Source organism: Cupressus sempervirens, chromosome 9, assembly GCF_028749045.1.
Source record: "Cupressus sempervirens isolate cs-2001-9-10 chromosome 9, ASM2874904v1, whole genome shotgun sequence".
NCBI lineage: Eukaryota > Viridiplantae > Streptophyta > Pinopsida > Cupressales > Cupressaceae > Cupressus > Cupressus sempervirens.
In genome coordinates, this window is record NC_143126.1 from 562,264,315 (window position 1) to 562,290,326 (window position 26,012).

At 33.4% G+C, this 26,012-nt stretch overlaps 1 protein-coding gene across 20 annotated transcripts; it reads left to right on the forward strand.

Annotated features, from left to right (window-relative positions):
* The first annotated feature begins 1,364 nt into the window (after positions 1 to 1,364).
* LOC149539892 (uncharacterized) lies at positions 1,365 to 23,981 on the forward strand. 20 transcript variants are annotated; one of them, XM_089801089.1, is made up of 29 exons: positions 1,365 to 1,488; positions 2,061 to 2,114; positions 2,192 to 2,237; positions 2,385 to 2,518; positions 5,831 to 5,914; positions 6,244 to 6,363; positions 6,498 to 6,539; positions 6,678 to 6,773; positions 7,098 to 7,157; positions 7,290 to 7,388; positions 8,122 to 8,214; positions 9,020 to 9,133; positions 9,335 to 9,448; positions 9,740 to 9,853; positions 10,210 to 10,299; positions 11,134 to 11,205; positions 11,326 to 11,415; positions 14,299 to 14,403; positions 14,507 to 14,614; positions 15,898 to 16,005; positions 20,576 to 20,659; positions 20,822 to 20,904; positions 21,040 to 21,154; positions 21,345 to 21,454; positions 21,555 to 21,633; positions 21,724 to 21,815; positions 21,902 to 22,095; positions 23,402 to 23,488; positions 23,572 to 23,981. In XM_089801089.1, exons 2-29 carry the CDS (start codon positions 2,082 to 2,084, stop codon positions 23,598 to 23,600), a joined length of 2,595 nt encoding a protein of 864 aa, XP_089657215.1. In that variant the 5' UTR covers positions 1,365 to 1,488; positions 2,061 to 2,081; the 3' UTR covers positions 23,601 to 23,981. The 20 variants fall into 20 exon arrangements, with proteins under 20 accessions (XP_089657215.1, XP_089657216.1, XP_089657217.1 ...); XM_089801090.1 differs by having other exon boundaries at positions 21,558 to 21,633; XM_089801091.1 differs by having other exon boundaries at positions 7,101 to 7,157.
* The last annotated feature ends 2,031 nt before the right edge of the window (positions 23,982 to 26,012 follow it).

A 26,012-nucleotide genomic window follows, 5' to 3' on the forward strand; every position in this document is an offset into this window, starting at 1 on the left:
AATATAAAATCAAAAAAATATTTAAAATATTACACATAACCATTCAATTTAAATCATATACCATAAACACTTAATTTAGAAGCAACCTAAAACACTACACAAACATTCAAAACATTAAACTTACTGAAAACATTTAAAAATAATTTTTTTTCAATAATAAGACATTGAAAAAAAATCACACCCACCAATGACCCATCCTCCACACAGATGATATTGTCTTATAATTTCACACTCCATTGCATTATCTTGTAGGACAAATAGAGTAGGGGGAGCAACTATGTGGAACCACATGTTTTCATTTGAATCATACTCAACAAAATTTTAGTTGGCTAGATTTTAGTTGGTGAGATCTTCCTAGTCAACTTAAATGCGGTATAAGTTTTTACTATTGTACTCGAAACCCAACCCTAATCCAAATTAGAAACTTATCCCCAACTCAACCATACGCTTTTATCCCCAAACCAAGCTCTAATTCTAAACCCAATACTAACCCTAACCCTGGCCTTATCTCTCTAACCACATCTTTAGCTTCGAGTCGAACCCAAACTCGAACACTCTCTTGAACCTTAATTTGATTTAATCCCAACCTTGACTTTATATGTAAACCTAACCCTAATCCTAGTCCTAATCTATCTCTAAGCCTAATCCTAGCCTTACTCCATCTCTAACCCTAACCATAATAGTATCTCTAACCCAATCAAATCCTTAACACTTACTCTAACCCTAACTTTAAGCATAACCCTTCTACTAGCACTAACCCTAACCAAAATACGTTAGAAGATATCTTTTTAAGTATCTAATTTTTAATTGATTTTAAACATTTATGTGCATAAGCACCTCATGATGAATATCTCAAAACACACATAGATATGAATATATACATACATATATCTCCTACTCAGTACTACTTATTCAAATCTTAGACAATATAAGGAGCCATCACAAGATGAAGATCATTGCTCAACAAACACCCTTCACAACACCATTCACATTTGACATATTAGATAAATAGATACAATAATAGACACCAACCATCTAACATAATGCAATTCAACAAAATCTTATCTAAATAACTTTAATTTCTTATAATCTTCTCATTTCTATTATATGGTTATATATCAAAATTTGATTAGACTAAGCTATATGAGAATACCTTACAGAAGATTAGTAATACTACGCCGACAACGAAATGTATTAGGGTATCCGGGGCACGCGTGTAACCATTTCTCAAAAACAACTAACCCTGGGATGGGAAAATATCGAAACCCTAAATCGGATTCCAAAATATGAGAAGCTGTATTTGATAGTGAATTGAACTATAGGTCACACTTCATATAAATCTTTCCATTGGTGTTATATCTAACAGGTATCGAAAACCCTTGTCAGGGTTTTACCTTTGAACTTACTTTCATTTCTCTGGCGTTCCAGCGGAAGCTTGGTTTCAGGGTTTTAGCTTCTCAGTAGTCTGCGGCGGCACACATTGTCTAGGTAAGTCGTTTTTCTTCTTCTATTTCCATGTTTCATTCACTTTATTCTGGCCATCATGTGGAGTTGGTACGCATATTTGTTTTCTGCTTTTTGGGCGCGGACAAGTCTTTGAGCTCGTTTTCCAGCGACGCCGATAACAATCGGGCGAGGTCATTGTTTTGAGTGATATCGATCTTTCTTAGTTCATCTTGTGCATATACTGTGCACATGGCAGCTGTTGCTCATAAAGATATTTCTGTCAGTTGTCCACAGTCCGAGCAATAGCGCTCATCTACTCCATCGCATTTTATGTAATGGTTTCTTCTAAATTTCGACGCCTGTTAGCGATGATTTCGTAGGGTTTTGAGGCTTAATTAGTTTTTGTTACGGTTTGTTACATGAGATTATTTAATCACTCTCATCGCCTTTACGTTTTTGAGTTGGAAAGTCGGTCATGTTTTCGAAGTTCTTAATTTGCGCACCTTCTCTTAGGGTGCAGTGTTAAAATTAAAAATAATGATGTTCAATTCAGAATGTTTGATAATATATTTGTGTTGTACTCGATGACAAGTGGGCAAATTATATTGTTACAGGCTACTTAATATCATTTTAATATGGGGAAGTCGAACAAAAAAGCTAACACGCAGGTGAGACTGAATACGAATATTGTTATTTTGTCGTCTTAGTTTTTTAACTGTGGATTAACTCTCGTCCTGTCGTTCAGGTTGCTGTGTCCACTCCCACTGCGACAATAATGAAAGAGAAGAAAGGTGTGTTATTTTCGTGTTATTAGAAAACAGTTTTTCTGGATTTTGCAAGTGCTATTTAGGGAGGCTACCCATTCGGAGCATAGAATGAATATTGTTTGTTAGCTGTTATTCCATTGCTATAACATTTTTGATCTGTGTAAATATCAGGCAAGAGGGGACCAGATACCGAACTCGTTGCACAAACGGCTTTGAAGAAAGTGAAGTCTTCCGGCAAAGTTCCTCCAAAAAAGAAACTGGAGACATCTTCATCTGATAGCAGTGATTCTGAGCCTGAAGAAGAGGTAGTGTATGCAATTTCTGTATTAGTCATTATTATAATTTGTTTGTGGGAAACTTCTCACATTGTTTTGCTCGTTTAGTTAAATATTGTTTGTGTTCACAAGCCTATCTTATAATTTTATCTAGCCCTCAATATATTTATGTAAGTACCAATCTTAATTCATTTATAACAGGTTATTATAATGGCGTTTGTGTGTTGCATAATTTTATAGCAAGATACACAAAATAATAAGAGACTTTGATTATTCCACATTTTACATAACCTTTTTCAAAAGCACATGTATTCTGTAGATTTTCCGTGCCTGTATCATGCATATTATATTTTAAGTAAAAGTTATGAATTTCCTGTGCCTCGTGGGTAATGGTTTAAAGGGATAAAGACGTTTATATTCCAAAAAAATACATCTTCCTATTTGTGAAAGTTGACATGCGTGCAATGGAAGAGTAGTTTTCCATTCTTTAATAGAAAAAGGCAATCAATGAAATTTACATGGTTTCTGTCATCTACAGTGCACAACGTGCAGTTTCATGCCTTTTGTGCAATAGAAGTCTGTTGTATTTCTCATGCAAAGGGCTGCTTGAAGAAGATGTAACTTGATAATACCCGACAGTTACAATTACTGAAGGTGTTTTCATATCAGAACATTATAGGCAAAAAGATGCCAAGCAGGATCTCACAAACATAAGTTGCAATGAATTCATAAATTTTCAAACAATTTTGTAAGGTTTAAAGAAGTATCAACTTTTATAAAAATACAAAGGAATCTTGTCAAATATTAGAAAATAACAATGCTTTATGGAGTGAAATGAAAGAGGAAGAAAGATGAGACAGTATCCCGCAAGCATAGGATTCATGTTTTCCAAAACTATGTCAGGCTTTATTACATGTCAAGTTTTATGAAGAGATACTTGAATCTTGTCTAAGATGAATAAAGAACAAAGCGTATGATATTCATGATTTTTCAAAGAAATTTTTTAGGCTGAGAATGTATCAATATTATAAAGAGGCATACATGTATCTTGTCAATGATGAAAAAAGAACAATTCTTACTAATTATTGAGTGAAATGTATAATGATTTTCTGATGGTGCCATAGAATATCATCAACACTGATATATCACCAGTAGTTCTGTCTGTATGTGGATATGATGTAGAGAGCCCAGGCAAACAGTGAAATAGGTTTTGCAGCAAATGTGGTAAAGAATCATATTTCTGTAAGTATGATTCCTGAGATCCTGCTGAGGAGAGAACAATTTCGAATTGCTTGATGTTTAAAATAATCCAGTAATTTTTGGTTTAAAATAAGCTAGTTTGGCTATTTATGTGAGAAATGTTTTGATAATTAAACCTTCAAATAATGCACAAGTACTAGTTACGTTCCAACCCAGTAAGTTAAAATGCCAGCTTATGATAAGATGCATAAGACTATTCAGAATCAAAATAGCAAAATTGAAAACGCCAAATAATGAATACTTTAACATTGAATATCCAACTGCTAATTAGAACCTAGAATCTAAATAAAATTTCAAGACTACAAATGAAATTGTCAAACTGGCGAACAGAAGATTAATACTTTATCAAAAATATCTCAAAGATGATTACAATTAGCAGCATTATATAAAAACGATATATAGCAGCCAGAAATACATGTCTGATTTTCTTGCAATTTTGCAAATATATATAAAAAGGAAAACTGAAATTGAGTGGCAAAAGTTTCACAAAAGTTTCAAAAGACTAGCAAAAGTTTCCAAGATGCTCAGTGTATTCCTTGGCGCAATGATGGAGGGACAATTGGACTGTGCCCGTCCTGGGAATGTGAGGAGTGCAGGGGCTGGGACACATCCCTGTGGAGTACTGCTGAAAACAGACTAATAATTCACTATACCATGAATAACAAGAAGAAATAACAAAACATGGATTTTAGTGGATTCAGTAATCAGACAGACCAAATCAGGTGAGAGCAAAATCAACCACAGAAGAGATAGGGTCTTTTTGCCATGCATCCCTGTGGTCTGGTCGCATTTGAGTGGCAGTGGAGGGATGCAAGAATGGGGCTGTCCTGTCCCAGCAACATGGGGGTCTGGAGTCTGGGGGTCTGGGGGCCATTACTCTGAGTCCAACTTTCCTCAAAATGGATTATTCAATGATTAATATGATTAACAAGAAGGAAATTAAAACATGACATATAATTTAGAATAGAACAAAATAACACTGTTTGCAGTTCTAACTTCAGGAGGTTTATCCAAGGTTTCAGGATGCAGTTCAACATTCAGAAAGTAATAAATTATAAGCAGAGATGTTTTAGCTGTGTTCTGGCATGAGAGGAAGTTGATATTGAGTAATTACAGCTAATTGAAAGAAGTTCCAACTTTTCATTGATTGTAGAAGATAGACATGAAAGGAGAGGGCAGTTAATGTTGCACCCTCCTGTTATACATGTATTTCCAAGATAATTTAATTGGGATCAGGGCAATTAAGAGAATGAAACCCTAGATTTACCTCAAGCCTAAACATCATCTGTAACACACTTCATGAGTACTGACCATAAACAGTAACAGATTATTATTTTTAATTGCAAGAACAAATGAGAGAAAAATGTTAAGGCTTTGAAAACTGTAATCTGCCATTTCAATTATCTGATAGACAACAAACTTAGAACAATATTAAATAACCAAATTAAATGGCATCATTGTGGCCGTTGTTCTGCTGGTGAATTGGGCAATGCAAACATTTTCTCAAAGAGAAACGCATTTTTGTTTATGAAGTTGGAATAACACATTTCAGGGAGTGAATATAGAGATTTTAGCTCTGCAGAGATTGAATTTTAGGTGTAGGTTTGTGGTAGCAAAAAATGACAAAGAAACAAGTTAATGAGTAGATTGCATTTACTAGCCAGTCTAAAAAATTAATGTTTCTGGCAGGTTTTCTGGGATATTGACACTTTCCTGTGCCAAAAGCCTACATTAATAGATTATCAGCTAATTATTTCTGGAAGGAGCTTGAAGCTTAACTAGTTAGGTTTTTGTATTTGAATAAGGTACTAATGAACATCTGTGCCATAATTGAAACATCAAATGTTCAGGCCATTATAGAAGTGTCTATGCTTAAAATATCTTGGTATACTAATCTTGTATATGTTGGTGTGTACTTGCATAACTGAGATTTTAAATGGGCGAACATATGCATTTTATGTTGAAAAAAACACTTTATATTGGAAGAATGCCAATCATTTTATTCGCTTTTGGGATCATATTGATAATATTACATATTTTTTGACTTTCTGGTGCTCATTTTTCTGTTAATGCTGTATAAAGGTGAAGCGTCCTGTAAGCAAAAGTCTTGCCAGGGCAAAGAAGCCAGCAAAAGATTCTAGCAGTGAGGATTCTTCTTCTGAGGAGGTTAGTCATTATGTTGGTGATAATTATCTGTAAAAAAGAGATCAGTGTTCAGTGGAATCACAAGTTATGGAGTATAGATGTTTAATAGTGAACAAATGGTTAATTGAAATGCCTTATCTTAAAGTGAAAATCAAACCAAAAAAAACGGGTGCTCTCTAAATTATGAAGACAATCATTGTTCTTTACTAGCATTTCATTAATAGATATTTATTTTTGATCTTGACATATTGCTATACTATCATGACAATTGTGATTTTATCAAATTTTGTCTTACACTTTGAAAGAGAGATTAGAAGTTTGTGTTTAATATTATTTAAACTGCATTACAGGAAACACCTCAAAAGCCAAGTGCTTTGCGAAAGAATCAATCACTAGTAGTGAAGAATGGGTCAGTTGCAGCTTTAAAAAATGGTAAAGAAGAATCAAGTGAGGATGAGTCTTCTGACGAGGTACTTCATGGTTAAGCCAAGTCTATAATATGTTACAAATCAACTGAATTCCATAAATTTTATTTTTGATAGTTGATATGTTTAAATATTGCCTATTTAAATTACTTAGTACATCTCATATTTTTTTTGCACAGGAGCCTGCAGCCAAAAATATCCCCTTGTCAGGATCAAAAAAGGTGTAGCAGGCTTATTTGCTTACAGAAAAATGAAGTTCCTAGTTTTTTGTGTTTTTATTTCAAACTAATTTTGGTCTTTATAAATGATGTCTATGTCAAATTTATTTTACACAAGTTGCTAAGTATTTTGTTTAACAGAATGCTTCAGTGCTAACTAAAGTCATTTCAAAGAAGAAAGAGAGCAGTTCTGAAGAATCTGATAGTGACGAATCTGAAGAAGAAATTGTCCAAAAGGTATAGCTATGGAAATTTTTGCTTATTTGTCATATTACACAGGCAGAAAGGTCAAATTGTAAATAGAGGAGAAGCTGCTTAGATTTAAGTTTCTTCTTCATTATTTATAATGCTTCTTGATTCCTCCTCTGTAGCTGTTAAAACACTAGTTTATTCTTCCTTTGCTTCCATTGCCATGAATTCCTTAGTATCAAAATACCAATAATTGCTATCGACTGCTTTATTTATTGTTAATTTTCCAATTTAAAGTGAAAATGTTGTTTAACAGTTCAAATAGTTGTGCATAAAGGGATAGGTTAAGCTTAACATTACTTTTCTGTACAGAAGCCTGTAGCCAAGACTGTTCAAGCAAAAACTGACACCCTTATTTCAGGCACTAAGAAGGTATAACATCCTAATTTGTTTGCCCAACAAAATCCATGATGCCAGTTCATATTTTTATAACTTTTCTCTTGTTAATGTTATTTTTTGTTAATTGATGTTTTTAAAAAAGTTGCTAATCATTTTGTTTCACAGAATGCTTCAATACCAGTTAAAGCCATTCCAAAAAAGAAGGATAGCAGCAGTTCTGAAGAATCTGATACTGAAGAATCTGAAGAGGACACTGTGAAAAAGGTATAGAGGCATACTCTGTTTGAAATTGAGGCAATTCTGGACAGCATTATATTTCATTGTGTTAAATGTATTCTTTTTCTGTATGCATTTAAAAAACAATGTACTTTTTCTTTGAAGCACACAATCTTGTGATCCTTTATGTATGCCTTTATGTGATACATGTTACATATTTGATATTTTTGCCATAAAATATGACTACAATCAAAGGTTGTCTATGCGAACATGAAGGATTTGCTCTACATCTAAATGGGCTCATTATTCATAAACTTTCTTGATTTCTTATTACTTATTTGGTCCTTCTGCCAATTGCAGTTCTCTGACAAAGATATCACAGTTTTCATTTAAGGTTATTTAATATCCTCTTGAATTGTTTAATAGAGCTTTTAAATGCGCTTCAATTATCTCCGAGGGAAAGTCTATTTAAATATTTTTTTGACTGGGGAATATAGCTTTTTAATACCCAGTTTCTTGACCTCAAATGTTCAATTATCCTATTAATTTGTTATGTATTCATATTAAAATAAAAGATGCGGTCAAGTAGCTAAGCTCTTGTTTAGGGTTTATGGTGGGCCTAAAATTTCTTTTTAAACTAAAATTGCCACTTTTTTCTTAATGTTGTTTCTAATGAAGTCCATTCTCTGTGTGAGAATATTAACCAGTTTCTCTTGTATGAAATTCAAGGTGCTTGTTAATATATTTTGTATAACAATTTTACTGTATTTTGCATTTACAGAATGCTTCTATCCCGGTGAAAGCCCCCCCAAAGAAAGACACAAGCTCTGAAGAATCAGACAGTGAGGAGTCTGAAGAGGATACTGTACAAAAGGTAGATTGCTTAATCTCTTTGCAATGAGGATAATGCTAATTAACATACTAGTGTGCTTCAAGTTGTTTTTATCTTTGGATTTTCAAAAATCCTAGGCAGAATGCCATGTCTATTCAGCAGGCATTTGATGCTTTTGAAGTATCACTCTCATAGTTGCATGCATTGAACTATTTGCATATGTAGATTATTTGAGTTTGTTCCTCAAGAGTGGAGCATTTTGTTGTTCGAATACTTTTTGCTTTGTAATTCCTGACAGATATCAAAGCATCTATTTATGTGAGTGCTACTAGTGGTTCAATTGTCAAAAAGTATTCGTTGACAAGTCTTATTTATTTACACAACTCCTTTTTTGTTTTTGTCATGCCTGAATAAAACAAATATTATTAAAAAATTAAGTACACTTTGCTAACTGTTTACAGTTAAGTTAGTTCCTCGTTTGAAATGATTTTATGGGGTGTAGTGGAAATTGTACTTTTAAAATCTGATTGGTATTTTCATTTTTGATGATATAAAACATGCAGTTTAAGATATGGTAAATGTTTAGCTCCAATTATTGGTCATGTTCTGTAACTTGTTTGATTGTTTAGTTTTAAGAATGTTTTTCTCAAAAGACAGGTGACTTATTTATTAAAATAATGTTTGTTTCTTATATGGGACATATACTTGAATGAGATGCTTCTTATGTGAAAACAATGTTAGTTTCCAAATGTGACAATTGGTTGGTTCAACTTATTTTCTATATTTCTGAATTATAGATGAAAATACTTGTGTTTAGGAAGTGTTTTAATTTTTTTTCAAATGTCAGAAACATGTTTCCAAACCCATTGCTAAATCTGTATCCAAACAAGAAAGCTCCAGTGAAGATGAAACTTCTGAGGGTAGTGATGATGAACCTGCACCCCAAAAATTGGAAGCAAAGGTATATTACAAACATGCGATAATACTAAATAGTATTGTAGTGCCAGAAAGACAGTTACAAGGTGATGAATATGGTAAATATTAGTGAATTAGAATGCGTAGTGACTCGAATTATGTTTGTGTTGAACAAAGTATAGTTCATTGTCTCTGCACCAGAAAGAAAATTCTGTGGAAGCATTTTAATATTTTTTTCAAATGTCAGAAACTTGTTTCCAAACCCATTGCTAAATCAGTATCAAAACAAGAAAGCTCCAGTGACGAAGAAACTTCTGAGAATAGTGATGAAGAACCTGCACCCCAAAAATTGGAAGCTAAGGTATATTACTAAATAGTATTGTAGTGCTAGAAAGAGAGTTCAAGGTGATGAAATTGGTAAACTTCAGTGAAATAGGATGTGTAATGTTAGAGTTATGCTTGTGATGATAAACTATAGCTATTGTCTCTGTACGAATAAAATTGATGATCTTGTTACACTATTCTAGCAATGTTTTTTTTCCCCTTTTGTGCATATACTGTAAACTGGGTATTCTTGTACGGGTTTCTATTGTTTCTCTTGTTATAACAAAAAAATGGTTTTGTAGAATTGTTAATTTTTTTCAAATGTCAGAAACTTGGTTTGAAACCCATCGCTAAATTGATATGGAAACAAGAAAGCTCCAGTGAAGAAGAAACTTCTGAGGATAGTGATGAAGAATCTGCTCCCAAAAATTTGAAAGCTAAGGTATATTACATATAATGTGTAAAATATATTGAAGGACTACAAAGAGGCTTTGAGGTCTAGAAAATGGTAAATGTTAGAGAGTTAGGGTGTGAGTGGTGACTTGAGTTCTGATAATCTGTAAATAGAGATTATAGACTATAGTACATTGTGTCTGCATCAATTAGATTAATAAATCCTGTTAGACTATTGTAGAAATAGCTATTTTTCTCTTCTGCATTCTGTTTTAATTTGTATTCGTGTACAGGTGACCCTATAGCTAATGTTTGTCAAACAGACAAAAAAATGGTAAGCAATATTTTTAATACATTTGATTGATTCTTTGTTTCTTATGGCAAAGTTAAAATCTTGATGCACAGAATACACAAGGGAAAGCCCCTGCAAAGAATGAAGAGACCAGTTCTGAAGAGTCTGACAGTGAAGAATCTGAGAAAGATATTAATCAAAAGGTAGCAGTTGTACTGGTTTCTTGAAGATGCTTCCTTCCAGTGTTTCTACCAGTTTCATAGCAGGGGTTGCAATTTATAGGAAAAGCTATGCAAACATTTAGGAATGACGATAGATTCATATATAATTTTATTAATTATAAAATTGTCAGCCCATTGTTTAGAAAAGCTTAGGAAGTAATGTATTCATGTGCTATATTATTATCAGTATCACAAAGGTATGAGTTTTTGAAGGGTTAAGCAATATACTCTAGACACATCAAAAATTAAGTTAGAAAACAAGCCTTGATGCTGAACAATTCTGTAGGGGGAGGCTGCACTGTTAATGGAAGAGTGAAATGCTCTTGTGAACGATATCTTTGATGTGCAGTTCCAGTGATTCAAAATAAACAAATTTTTCTAACGTCTCTAATTGATGTCTAGTTAAACAGTAAAAGAATGACAATGCTCAGTAGGGAATCTCTCAAGGATTTAATGGAAGTATTGAAGTTGACCTGCATCTCCAACACCTGCAGGGAATGGCTCCCAGATTCAGTGGTGTCAATGTCTAAGATAATTCCCCAATTCCTGAGAAGGGATGGGGTTGGACATATTGCCCCAGTTCCCTGACTGATCCTATAAAAGACCTGACTTTGATTGCTCTCTTTATATTGTTTCTGCTTGTATTTATTTTTTGTTTTCCACATTCTAATGAATCATCGGATGTGATTTTGTACATGCAAAGAGTTGAAAACTATCTGTACTGATTCAATAATATCATGTTTTGAATATCTGTTTCCAATAATGTTTGACTACTGATATTTAGTGGAATTTAATGTAAATGTGATGTCTTTTCAGAAACGCAAAGTTCCGCCAACTCAAGTTACCACTAAGACAAACAAAAAATCAACAATCTCAGAATCTCAGAAGGTATAATAAACTAGGTAGCTAGTTTAGGTCGCATTTAGCTAAGGCTGCTGCTTTTTTGGCTTAATTTGCCCTATTTAATTAATTCCTAGGTTTTTTGTGAAAATTTCAATTCTATTGCAGAAACTTCCAGTCAAAACTCCTTCAAGAAAGGAAGAGAGCAGTTCCGAAGAATCCGACAGTGAGTCCGAGGAGGTGAATGTTCCTCAAAAGGTTGATATCTATACCTGTTCCTGGTTTTATTCTAAGTTGTCTTTTGAAGGGAGTGTTAATATTTTGTTCAAGACTTTCCCTAATACAAGGGCAATAGAGAATAGCTGCAGAAGAGTTATAAAGGAAACTGCTTTCAAAATTAATGTGATGAGCACACAATAATATTAGAAGTAACAGTCAGTAAATGGATGGTGTATCTTATGCACATAAATAGTAGTACAAATATATCTGTCGTTGCTACTGCTATTATCAGGTAATATGAATGTTTCTCTGCTGTTCCAGATTTACTGTCATCTTGGGGGGGATGCAAACTGCATCCAAAATCTCAAATCTCTGATATTTGTTAAAGTTATTGTATTAAGGTCAAGTTTGTCTTATATCAACATTGGAATTATCCTATCCTACCTTCTTTAGATATTGTCATTTTTCCCTTGGATTGGTTGCACATTTTGTGTCTGGATAAACTATTTTAAGAGTTTCATCAATGGTTAACTCGATACTCTGTTATCCATCATTACAAGGAAGAGAAGAATGGTAAGTTGCATATCAATGCCGAGTTAGTTGTAGGCTGATATTTTGATAGGTGAAGCTCAACTAAAATTATAAAAAGAAATATCCAAAAAGGAAAGCTAGTTTAGTGGTTATTAATAATTGTTGGCATTCTATATTATAATATTTTTATAGCTATAGAAATCCACCAGTATTCAAAAATTGAAAGAAAATAACTCATGCAAGGTAATAGGAAAGGGGATTTTGTCCTGGATTAACCTAGGCAAATAAATCTAGAGAAATCCAAGTTAACCTTGCGGAAACCATATCGAAAACATCCAGAAAAGAATATTTATGTCTTTGTTAAAATATTGCATGATACAAAATATCAAGGGAAAAATGTATTTATGGATAACCAAAATAAATACATACTCCGGATTTTTCTTAATATTAATATTCAAAAAATAGACACTCAAATTATCCACCTGTTTTAAAAAAAATTCATTTGTGGATCCAAAATTGAGTCAAGACCAGAACATGATAGACAAGGCTTGTTAAGTAATAAATAACCAAACCAAACAAAGATCGGTTCTCAATGCACAGAAATTTGATACCCTAATGTAAATTTTTGTCTTGCACTATTTAACATGTAATATTTTTTTTCAATATTTTGAGATTACCATATTGGTATAGAAGATATTGTATATTACATAAATGCAAATATCTTGAAGTTATATATCATTACCTATTTTGTCATTTTTGAGGTGCCTTATCTGTCAAATTGAACTTTGTTACTTTTGCCCCTCAATTTGTGAGCACTTGTCTGCAATCTATCGTTCTTTTCCTTTCATCCTGATGATGCATTGGAGTACTATCTTTAGAAGTTGATGTAGAAAACACTACAGTTGCATTTGCATTTGCTTTTAGAAACAATCTTGATTCCAATAACAGGGACTCAAATATTATATCTGTGTCTCTGTGTTTGTATTTATATCATTTCTTCAAAGTTACTAAATGAAATATATAAAGATCATAAGTGATAGTTCAATTACCTTTTGTCAAACATTAAATTGTAAGATCTGAATTATTGATATATGGGCATCTGCATTTGATTCAGTTGTTTTGTGCTGTTGGGTTGGGTGGCCTAGACCACATCCCTTCCAATTCTAGGTTTCTGGTTCCCTAGAATAAGAGAGGGCATAGGGACAGGTGGTAGGGGCGGGTGGGAGAGATGTAGCTGTTCCACTTGGTGAATGAAATTTCAACATGAAGGAAGAGACCCATGAATAGCTAGCGGCATATGGAGTATCTCTTTTATACCTGGATAAAGGATTGAGCAAACTGAACTGAGGAACCCAGTCAAGTATGACCTCCTATCTGTAAGAATGTCTAATACCTCAGAGTTCAATCAAATTGATACTGTCAAGGAAAACCGTATGATTTGATAGTCGATTGTGAGGTCACTTCACAAAAGATTGACAATGATCCTGTAAACAAAATTCACCATCGTTGCAGATTAACCATGTTGGCCCTTTTGTACAAGGTTGAGAGTAAATGTATGTTATAAGGAAAATGGCTAAATAAATTTGCAGATAGCCTTATGCTATTGTAGGTCAACATAAACACTACAAGGCTAGAAGACTTGAGTGACCTCAAAATTTATTCTTTGATTCCACCTGTAGTACATTGATTGAACTGGTCAGGATTCTGTGCAAATATAGGCAGTACCTCTTGCCCCAGTGTCAGGATCCAGTCTGTAATAGTTTAGGCATGGCTAGGGCTTCAGAGAATTCTGGGACTTATTCCTGTAATAGTTACTGCATACTTATATACGTTAGTGATGGTAAATGCAGTTTTAATATTTTACCGTGTGTTACAGTAATTGTACTTGAGTGTCAAGAACAATTTCTGACAATCTGATTGTCATATTTAATCCTATTTTATCTCTTCTTGAAATATGTCATAGTTTAGGCATGGCCAGGGCTTCAGAGAATTATGGGACTTATTTCTGTAATAGTTACTGCATACTTATATACATCAGTGATGTTAAATACAGTTTTAATATTTTACCTTGTGTTACAGTAATTGGTACTTGAGTGTCAAGAACAATTTCTGACAATCTGATTGGTATATTTAATCCTATTTTATCTCTTCTTGAAATGTCTATATTTAGTTATTTCATATCTTCTAGGTGAAACAAGGACAGGATACTGTGCAAATCTAGGCAGAACATGGTCCAAGGGAATTGGGAGTGTAGCTTGGCTTTGACCAGGGTTTTTGAATAGTTACATAGGATGCTAGTTAGTACAGCGTCTATATCTTTTAATTGCTGATCTTTTAATTTTGAGTAACTAGTATTTAATCTTTTTTTTTAAAAATTTGTTCATATTCTAGAAATCTGCCCCAAATCCCGCTGTTAAGAAAGGAGGCAGCAGTAGTGAAGAAAACTCTTCTGATGAGAGCGATGAAGAACCTGCTCCGCAAAAGCTGGTACCCAAAGTATGTCGTGTTTATATTTTATTTCTTGTTTCTGGTTACCTGATGGGGATATGTAATCATATTTTCTATTTGGGGATTATATTAACACATAAATGCCTTCTAGAAAACTCCTGCCAAATCAATTGGTAAACAGGGAAGTAGTAGCAGTGAGGAGGAGTCTTCTTCTGAGGAGAGTGATGAAGAGCCTGCACCTCAAAAATCAGTTCAGAAGGTACCAAACATTTTTTCCATTTGCGTATATTTTGGGATTGCTAGTTCTCCTTTGTTGCATGTCCTCTCTTTTGATTAATATGGCTTAGATCTATATATCTTACGTTTAATATTCAGCTTCTTTACGTTTTGAACATGTAGCTTGTCTTATGAGGATATTGCAAAGCTTTTTTACCACTTGACCTTGTCCCAGTTGTGACATTTGCTTTTACATTGGTGGTTGATTTTTTTTTTTGGAAATTTCTGTGATTGGAACAGTTGCTTGGCCTGTGTACTATTTTCTGGAGTTACATGGTTATTTTCTGGTGTTTGTGTGCTTCAATATCTGGTTTGTGTGAAATATTATGTTTGTTGTTTATGTTTGAGGACACCTAATAGCAACTGTTAGAAAATTGTTATTGTTGTCAAACAAGTACCAATGAAAGAAGGATCTTGTAAAGGGAGTGGGCAGACCTTTACTCATACCAAGTAATATAGATACTAGAAATGGCAGTTTCAATCTCGTGTTTACATGTACACCATTTAAGTGGTTTTTAGGTCAAAACAGAATTAAAGAAGTTTGTTCCATTAATGAACTGGTGTTGAACTGTATAAGAATTCTTGCTGAAATAGAAAACATGTCATTTTTCTTTCTCATTTGGTGTAGCTTTTGTTTATACCAAATCTTTTTTTGAAAAATTGTATGAATATGTTCTTTACAATTAAATTTGGGAAGATTTAGGTCAATATTTTAAAAATCAAATAACATTTTTGTTTGGCATGATTGGGAAAATCATATATTTTCGGGTCCACATGAGTACAGTGTTCTTGGTATATATTCAAATCAGCTAGACTTGCTACCTGTAAAAAGTTTATTGGCAAAATAGAAAACATTTCATTTGTGTTTCTCAGTTGGGGTAGCTTTTGTTTATACCACCTTTCTTTATTTTTGATCTTTGGATTTAGTCATTACGTGAAAGTTCATAAGGATTAAATTTGATAGGTAAAGCTTTTTCTTCCGTGTATATAAATTCTTGTGTATTTGGACTTATGTTATTCTGTTGCTTTTTCTTCCGTGTATATAAATTCTTGTGTATTTGGACTTATGTTATTCTGTTAATCAGTATGTAGTTTATCTTACATGTAATTGCCTCACTGCATATTTCACATTTCTGATCATTGGATTTAGAGCCTATAATCTCACATGGAAAATATTTGAAAGGTAAAGCTGGTGTTTTTTTTCGCTATATATATTCTTGTATGTTTCATAATCCTGATAATTACTGTGGTGTTTCATATTTTTAGGTCACTAAAATGCAGCAACCGACAAAAACAGTTGAGGGGAGCAGCTCTGAGGAGGATGAGAGCTCAGAAGAAAGCGACGAGGAGCCAAAGGCCAAGAAAGGCATTAAGGTAAAAGAACATGCCTTACTTTACCTATGATCATTTACATCTATGTTAATTTCTGAAGAGATTCTTCATATTATGAACAAGGTTAGAATTTAAAACCTATGCTTATCTTCTTGTAAATTTTATTGAATAATGTTGTTATAAATTTCATCAAAATTAGAGCGAGCTGTTTGAGTGCTCCAATATGTTTTATCTTATGCATCTCTAGAAGAAAACATTCCCTAGTTATTCCTTTTGACTCGGCTTAGATATAATTTTGATCTTGTTGCTTATCAGTGGTTGCAATGGTTGTATGTGAGATATATATTTTCATGTTTGAGATATATTCTTGGATATAGTTATATTTTTTGCCATTCTTGAAACTTGCCAAAGTAAATTGCTTTTCCCATTTTTAATGGTTATTTTTTTGACCGTTGCATGCCTAGTCAGTAATGATCTTTACTCAATTGTATGCGGGTCCTTACTGAGTTCTCTTAAACTGGCTTCCTTAGCCTACTTTCTTTGATCTATGCATATCATGGCATTTTTATTGGAGTATTGATTTGTGATCTCACTGATGTATACTTATAATTTTCCTCGCTTTGAGCTATTATGTGATGTCACATTTACTCTGTTTTCAGATTTACTTCTTTAATATTTTCTTTCTTACATGATTTCTGAACAGCATTGTCACTTAAATTTATGCTTAAACTAAGTTACTGATTTGGGTGAGTGGATGCGCGGTGGTGACTTTCTGTTTTCAGATTTACTTCTTGAATAATTTCTTTCTTACGTGTTTTCTGAAGAGCAGTGTCACTTGAATTTATGGTTAAACTAAGTTACTGATTTGAGTGTGTGGATGTGTGATATTTTTTGCATGTTTTGGATGCATTGGGTGTGTTTATATATATACGTATACAAAAAAAGTAAGAGATATACATAATAAATAATTTGATAGTATGCTATTTCATCATTGATCAAGATAAATATTAAGTGACAATTGATAGTTCATGAATACTTAGATAAGCCATATCAAATATGACTATGTTCATCGTAATAGTTTTTATCTAAGTTACGATGCGCTTGCTTGCTGATTGCCTGGATTCGGATGTGGTGGCGTGCTGATGCAGAATTGTAGTCTGATGTGGGGGAAGCTGTGGATGCATAGGAGTCTGTTTTTGAAGCTTGTTCACAAATAGAAAAGATAAAAAAAATTCAAGAGTATCAAAATTTTGGGGGAAGCTGTGGATGCGTAGGAGTCTGATGTGGGGGAAGCTGTGGATGCGTAGGAGTCTATAGTTTGTAGGAGTCTATAGGAAGCTGTGGGGCATTAATATATAGTTTGTATCAATATTATTGTTATTATTTATAGTTCAATTTATTGTATTAAGAATGTATTGTTATATTATATTGGACTATAGTGATATATTCAATTTATTGTATTAAGAATATTAAATTATATAATATTGATTGCATTATACACAATTTCTTAATCTGCTTTCGGATCTGCATCTGAATGGGTAACTTAGGTTGTTTTTGGAAACATATCTGAAAGTGATCAATAAAATTATTTTTGTTATGCATCTCAATGAGTCTAATGAATCTCTCATAGCTCTCAGAGTTGGCTATTATTATTAAATCTTAATATTGTGTTCAGATTCATTCTAGCAATAAATGAACTACTCCAGCTCTAAAGAAATATCTTTTTGGAAAGCTCTACTGCATTGTAAATCTCTGTTCTTGTTTAGCAACATTGAGATCTAATTCATGAAGTGTCATGATACCCTTGTCAGTTCTCCATGGAACTGTTCTCTTGGCCTTGTTTTTAATTACAGACATTTTTCCAAGACATCTTTTTAGCACATTTTTTTTTTTTTTTTTAAAAGACTGAAGTTGTTTCTGTCAATTTTTTACTGTTCTGGGAATCCCAGATGTACATGATGTCCACAGGGATTGTTACAGCTTATTGTGGATGCTCTGGATGCACATCCACTTTCATCCACAAGGAGCTGTAACACTTCCTATAAGCATCCACAAGCATCAGAATCAGCACTCCCATCTGAGGGCATCTGTATCCGGATCCTGGGCACTCTAGTAGTGCATTTGCCCACATGGAAATATAAAATGTGGTCATTACATGACTGATTAGGCTACTGTTTTCATTTTCTTACAAGTTACATGCACTTCTGTATGGTTGCTTCTGTGATCTTTGTGCTTAAATTTCTCATTTCCATTCCCCAGCCTTGGTCTGTTAACACTTGTGTTGTTTATTTGTTTTTATGAATGACATGCAAAACTGGTGAACATCCTGTAATGTACTTTGATGTGTAGAGTGATATAACTCTATTTTTTGCTGTCCTCTGTGATGACATGGTTAAAATTGACAACTCAAATTAGAAGTATATGTGGATGGGATTTACAATTGAAATCTTCTGTGGTAGATTCATAACAGCTTGTAGATTTTGAGAGAGTTGGAATTAGCACAACAAGAACCCATATAGGATCTCATGAACATAGAGAAAATGGCTTGTGTGTTCTTTGAGTATTTGTAGTAATATTTCTAGGTCATTATTATTGTGATCATTTCATCTTTGAAGTTCCTGGCTATGTGTCAAGTTTGCATTCTCAATCGTTTCTCTTCTGGAAAAAAGTTACAAAGATCACAGAAATCATATAGTGTGAAACATTGTAAAATTGTTTTGAGTAAGTAAATCTCCATGCTCGTGTGAGCATTGGTTCTGGATATGGGCTAGTTCATATCATATATCTTCTCAAGCGAAATATCTCAGCTTCATCATTTGTGATTTTTGTCTTGTATGTTTTGGTGTAAGTTGATAGTGGTACACATTCCACACTATAACTTGGCATTCTGGTAGATTTTTGCATACTAGATTTTTGGAAGTAAGTTATGATTAAACTTCGACTTTCTTTTGTCATAGCAGTTTTAAGAATTGCATTAACTCTACTGTTTTTGAGCTAGCCTTGTGTTTGTGATGTTTAAAAGTGCCTTTGGAATTCATTAATTATTGATAGTCATTGCTGAAGTAGAAGTTAGATGTGCTTAGGTTAAGGGTAAAATAATAAAATTTGTTGTGATTTGTATTTCTTTGTATGACGATGATAGAATAGAGGAAAGATCTAGTTAGGAAAAATTGAGGCTGATATTGAAGCAAATGTAATAGAAAAAAGGTTGAAAGAAATAAAAAATCCAATTTTGCATGAGAAGGGAAGAATGTTGAGTGAATAGCCAAGTTACAGGATATGCCCAAATTCATCCATGAAGCTCGAGTTTCAGCAAATTTTTACCCTTTACAGATTTCATGATATTTATATTATATTGTTATTGTAATAATTATTTAAAAATAATAAAATTTAGCTGTTTTGTTTAATTATTTAACAATGTCACAATATTTTGACAATTTTGTGGATATACTACTTAAAAATAAACAATTTTTTTATAAGTTAAATTTAATGCTGAACTTCATCCAAATTTTAAGATTAAAGAACTCAAATTAAAATTTGAACCTTGCAACTTAGGTGAATAACATCACTTGTTTAAGATGGGCCTAAATAGTGGAAGACAGTAGTCAGTGAACAGGGAACAATTGAATCATTTTAACCTTGCCAAAGTTTTATTCAACTGCAAGCCAGAATCTTTGTTGTTGATGGAGGTTAAGTGGATGGTGAGATTTTAGAAACGTGGATACTTGTTCTATGCATTCTCATAGTAAAGGTTTTCAGTGGGCTATTTTTTTTCTTTTTAAAATGATGTCCTCTATAAAGCTGATTTTCTTGAATTTCCTCAATTGACATTGTATGTGTGATTATGTGAACTCAGGCCAGATTTTCATTGTATAGGCATTTATGTTTATTTTGCTAGTAGATTTTTTCAAATATTAATCTTTCAATGTATTAAGAAAATTAAAATTTTAAATGCTAAATTATTTAGATAGCTGAGGGATCCCTGTTTTCTGTATTCTAGTGGAGACACTCTATAGAGCTTTTTTTGTTAAAATATAATCTTCAATGACATCAAGTGGACTTGTTAGGCTGGTCTCAGAAACTGTTTACTGCCCCCTGGTCATCCGGGACAGGATATTTGCAAGTTTTTAAAATCTAACATCGGAAATAAAGCCTGTAACATAGTAACAAATGAATGTGCTTAAAATAACAGATCAGTCCATTTAAACTATACTTCATTAATTATCGTTATTTAGCACATTTCAACTAAAGCAAAATTTGAGAATCAGAGTAAAACAGAGAGATTTCAGATAATGTGCATTGGATATCACTATTCTTTAAAATCATCTGGTAATACTCCAATAGGACGACTAGGTTTTATAAGCAACATAGGTGTTTTAGCCAGTTAATTATGCAACAGCTAATTCATTACCATTGGAAGCTTGAGGTTTAATGTTTAATTTTTCAGAAAAAAGCTTTTGGATAACATAAACATGTTTTAATGTAATATAATAATTCAAATATTCATACTATGCATTATTTAAGTAGCACTATTAATACGTGGAAGTTGAATTTTCATCCCTGAAAAGTCTTCCATGCCACTGACAAGATTACTTGTGCTTCTAATTCGAAGGATACCAAACAAAAGAAAGGCAGTGACGTGGAAATGGAAGATGTGGAAGAAACTCCTGGTTCTAAGAAAGCTTCAGTTCAGAAAGTAAGTAAATTATTTTTTGGTGGTAGCTGTCTTCCTTTATTTTGTGGTGGTAGCTGTCTTCCTTTTCTCACTGAAGTCTGATTCATTATACTGATTTTGCGTAAAATATTTCAAACTCTATTTGCGTACTCATTTGGGTTTGCCACTTCTCAACTTGTGCAGGACATGTCAAAAACCCCAACAACTCCCGGTGTTACAACACTATTTATGGGAAATCTTGCATTTTCTGCAGATGACGACAGCGTGTATGAAACATTTTTATCTTGATCAACGATAGCAATTTATTTTTAAATTTTAATTAGGTTGTGCTCATTAGACACTTCTCAATGTAACTTTTTTAAAGTAGTGGCGGTTTAATTGTTTACTTCATTATTTTACAGGTACCAGTTTTTTGAAGGAGTGGATGTAGTAGATGTTCGTCTAGCTAAGAACGATGATGGCTCCTTGAAGGGTTTTGGACATGTTGAATTTGCAAATGAAGCTGCAGCTATGAAGGTCTGGTACCTGTTCTCTGTACACACATGTTTTAGGAAATATTCCCAACTTTTATTGGCCTTAGTTTCTGAATTTGTTCAAAAACTTAGGCAAGCATTATTTGTATTTATGATTATTTTTTCATCCTTATGTATAAGGACCACCTTGGTAGCTTTTCTCCAGACATTAGGTGACATGTCCTTTTTTGCAGGCATTGGAAAAAAATGGAGAAGAGCTTTTGGGACGAAGTGTTAGACTTGATCCTTCTAGACCTCGTGGAGAGCGTTTTACGCCTTCTGGCAATCAGGATGGGAATTACAGGTCTTTCAATCTTGTGCATAAAGATTTAGTATGTTTGGTGAGTTATATTTTGATATAGGCTGTTGATATTAATTGGTGCTATTCACATGACATATTATAGCAGTAGTCGGCTGAGGCAAACATCTGGTGGTCCAACTGCTTTTGTGAAGGGATTTGACAGGACTCAAGAAGAAGATTCTGTATGTCTGATAAATTTTTTTTTTTTAATGTTGTGAAAAAACTTCTATAGTAGTAATGGGATTAATGTTTGTATCTCTCTGTTCATTCAGATTCGTAACAACTTGTCAGAGAGCTTCAAAAGTTGTGGAGAGATTGTGAATATTCGTATTCCAATGGACAGGGAGTCGGGAGAAAGCAAGGGGTGAGAGTGTTGATAATTGTCAATGTTTCTATCTTGTTTTCTAAATTTGATTGTGACTGACTAACTTTTCTTGGACTGTTTTCCAGTTTTGCATATATTCAGTTTAAGGATCAAGATGCACTCTCCAAGGCCTTAGAGTTGGGTGGTAATGGTTTATATGTTGATGAAGCAATGGAAAAAAGTGGAGGTGGTGATGGTGGAAGAGGTGGAGGTAGATTCTCGGGAGGAAGAGGTGGGGGTAGATTCTCGGGAGGAAGAGGTGGGGGTAGATTTTCTGGAGGTGAGGACTTCTTCAATTTGTAATCTTGTAAATTAATCAACTGTTTTTAAGTGATGTTTTTTTGTGATGTAAAGATTGGGAAAGTGGTTGCAACAATAATTTAAGTTTTTGTGCTTACTATAAGTACTGGTTGTAATAGAGATGTAATAACTCTTTGTGAGCATACAAGTATGGATTCATATGTTTAGATTATCAAACAATTTACACGGTTTCCTTATTTTGAACAATTGTATTATGTCTTGCAAGTGAATTTGCTAGCAACAACATAAGTAGATTGTAAGTGCTTTATCTACAAATACTTAAAATGATTCCTAGATGGGGAGTCAGCAAGTAGAAAGAGCATGAGATTCTGGGATTCAGCATCTGAGCATTAAAACTAAGGTAGATACTGAAAACGAAGGATAACCTGTTCAGAACTACCAACAATTTATTCCTTATTCAATTTTGTTGAATATGCAGGCCAGCGCTTTAGACTTTTACTAATAATTATAGGGTGGTGAATAATTGTTTATTAGGCTTTTAAAAATCAATTTTCATTACAGGCTTTATGTAGGAAGCATTTAGCCCAAGCTTCCTCTAGTGCAGATGCTTTATGGTGTCTCAATCCAAAGTAATTGCATGCTAAATATCCATGGGATGGTTATTTGGCTTTCATTTTAGACTTTTTTCCAGTATTTCTTGTAATGCTATATTTACAGGGTTGGAATTGATAAAAAAAAAATAGTTAAAGAGCTAGTAGGGCCCATAACTGGGAGTTATGATGCGAGGATTAGACTCAGATTGATGTGTATTGTCTTTTTAGAATGCGATGTAGTTGGTTCATGAGTTTTAGTCTGGAACTGTGATATGCTCAGTCTTTAGGAAGAAGATGCAGTTAACCTTTTCTACTTTCTTTTATCTTTTTGGGACAATCCTTACAACTTCTTTTATCTTTTTGGGACAATCCTTACAACTGTTAGTATATTCCTGGTCTAACTTATGGAAGGATGTTGGTTTTGTACAAATATGACCACACATTTTGCATAATTGGACTTGAGATTGATCTCCTTAGCTAGGAGTTATTTGGTCCAGAGGTTCAGGAATATGTATTATGCTTCTATATTCCTGATTCGAATGGAAGAGAGGATACCTGTATATTTAGGATAATCAGGTGTGATCTTCTTTTTTTGGAGAGTTGGAGCTCTGAATAATCAGTGATCTTTGCCATCTTTCAAGAATTGTAGATATGAATGATCTCTGATTAGTTTATACCATTTATCTTTCTAGAATTGATGCTGTGAATGATCTCTGATTATTTTTGAAATAGGACGAGACCGTGGTGGTGGCCGGGGTCGTGGAGGTCGAAGTGGAGGTCGTGGAGGTCCTAAATATGACATTTCTTCATCGGGAACAGGTATTTTAATACATTTCTATGAAGATCAGTATAACTTTGTTGGCGCTGATAGGTTATTAACTTGGGCAAATGCTGTTTTGCAGGCAAAAAGACGAAGTTTGGAGACGATTGAGACTATTATTAACTTAAAAAAAATACTGCATTGGTAGCATAATTTGTAATATTGTACGCATCTCAAGCTGGGGAAGCCTTTCGGAGTATTTTTAAAATTTTGGTAGGATAAAGGTCAAAAAGAAAAAAAACAAATGGTGGAATTTAATGGAGGCGAGTGATAAAAAAATCTTAATTTGTCCATTTCAGACTCTTTTTTTTTTTGAAGATCGGAGAATGTACAGATTTTAAAATCTGTCAGAACTTGCTAGATCCTACAACATTTTGCGTACGATCCAAACATTTATTTACCTGTACACGGCATTATTTACGTTAACTGCCTTGTGTAAGTATGAGAATAATTTCCAAATCGTATGCAGTCATTTTTATAGCTTGGTAACAATGAGGTGTATAAAAATCGCATTTTTTGTGGCATGTTGTTTCTCGTTGGTGAATGAACATATACAAATAGAGAAACATAATTATTCACGCGCACACAGTCATTGTTACTTCTACATCACAATCCTTGCTTGGTCAATAGGTAACAAATTTAGGCGGGTTAGATGCTAGCGATCACATCTTCTCACTGACATTACTTTTATGATTTGTTTATACCCCCTAATGACAAACCATAAAACTATTAGATTGCTTAAATTAGGGTGCTACGAGTTTTGTAAATTTTGTTTCTGTCCTAGCTGGTATAAGTTTTCAGAACAATCTAGCAATTTCCGAATCATATGTGGTAATTACTTTCTGCTCCATTCTATTGTACAGATTAGTAACAATGAGGTGTGTAAAAATCTCATTTTTTTGTGGCATGTTGTTTCGCATTGGTGAATGAATATTTACAAATTGAGAAACATAATTATTCACGCGCACACAATTCATTATTAGTTTTACATCACAATCCTTGCTTGATCACCCCGAATGACAAACCGTAAAACTATATATGATTTGCTTAAAATAGGGTACTAAGAGTTCCGTAAATCATGTTTCTGTCCTAGCTGGTATAAATTCCCAGAACAATCGAGCAATTTCCAAATCAGATAATTACTTTCCGCTCCATTCTATTGTTGGAGATATGATTTTGTTAATCATGAAATATTACTGGTAACACCATGGTCATATTTGAACAGCTTTGCAAACTTGAACAATATAGCATCAAATAGAATGTACTGAGTTTTATTCATTGTAATGTTCGAATGCTTGGTTTTTTCAGTTTCGTTTTGTGGTCGGTTGCACTCTGTTAGATGCAGTCTTATACGTTGTATTCTGTAGACAGGTGTCATTAAGATTCATATAGCAGAAAATTCAGTTGTCAGTAATATGTACACCCTAGTTCGAAATGACTTGTTATATTTCTACAGATATGTCAACTTTTTTAATCATTGTTATTTATTGCTCTTGATTTGATTACTCTTATATACAGGGAAACTTATAGATTGTGTTTGTACATTGTAGTCTACACTTGGTAGTATGTAGAGAGTTGTCATCAATGTTATTCCAGATGCCATTAAATTACTCTTCTGGAATTTACTGACATAAAATGTTACTAATGTTAATGGCATATAAATGGGTGCAAAAATGACTACTGAAAGAATTCTTCTGGATTAATCTCTTGATTTATTCTTCATCATTGATTTCAAATTTTACTGACATTAACTTATCAAAATGATCATTTTTTTCACAGCTGTTTTGACACTTGGATTAACCTTGCGAATTATTCTTCACGCTGATGTTTTAAATTTCACACCCATTTACATATATTCTTTTAGTTTTTAACATTACTCGAGTAATCATCGGATGTTTTAAATTCGACACCCATTTACGTTTCTTTCAGCTTTTAACACCTGATGCGTTATACTACGCTTATTTATTCACAGGAGTACTTGGAAAATGTGTTTTTTAGTCCATGCCTTCTATACTTTTGACCCCACTCAATTTCTGTTTTTTCCCTAAACATGCATCATATATCAATAAATACAATTATTTGATATCAATTTCAAATTTTTGATTGGCCAAGACTATTTTAGGTGGGCATTTAGCATTCTGTGGAAATTAATATTAGAAAATATCTGAATCAATGCAAACAGGTGATCTGGATAAGGAATCATTGATTTTGAGTCCGATAGCTACAGTTGCCAACAAAATGCATGTTGGCCATCGGCAACGGCAGGGCAAACAAAATAGTTTACCCTTTAGCCGTTTCTCCAGCATACTGGGGAGGAAAAAGGTGCAGTTAATGTTATTAGATAGAAACATCGACATTAGAACAATTGTTTTATGTCTTCATTTAGAATTTCCGTACCATCCATGTCCAGAAATATTCTTTTCACCCATTTGTGCAAGCAACTGTTATACAGGCATGAATTTTGTCAGGCATAGGAAGGAAACACTTGGTGAATTTTCATTCAACTTGTAAATGGTAGAGCAT

Coding starts and splice junctions, on each gene's coding strand:
- LOC149539892 (XM_089801089.1), top strand. CDS start 2,082: ATGGGGAAGTCGAACAAAAAAGCTAACACGCAG. Junction 16,006..20,575: donor AGGCCAAGAAAGGCATTAAG/GTAAAAGAACAT, acceptor TCTAATTCGAAG/GATACCAAACAAAAGAAAGG. Junction 22,096..23,401: donor TGGGGGTAGATTTTCTGGAG/GTGAGGACTTCT, acceptor TTTTTGAAATAG/GACGAGACCGTGGTGGTGGC.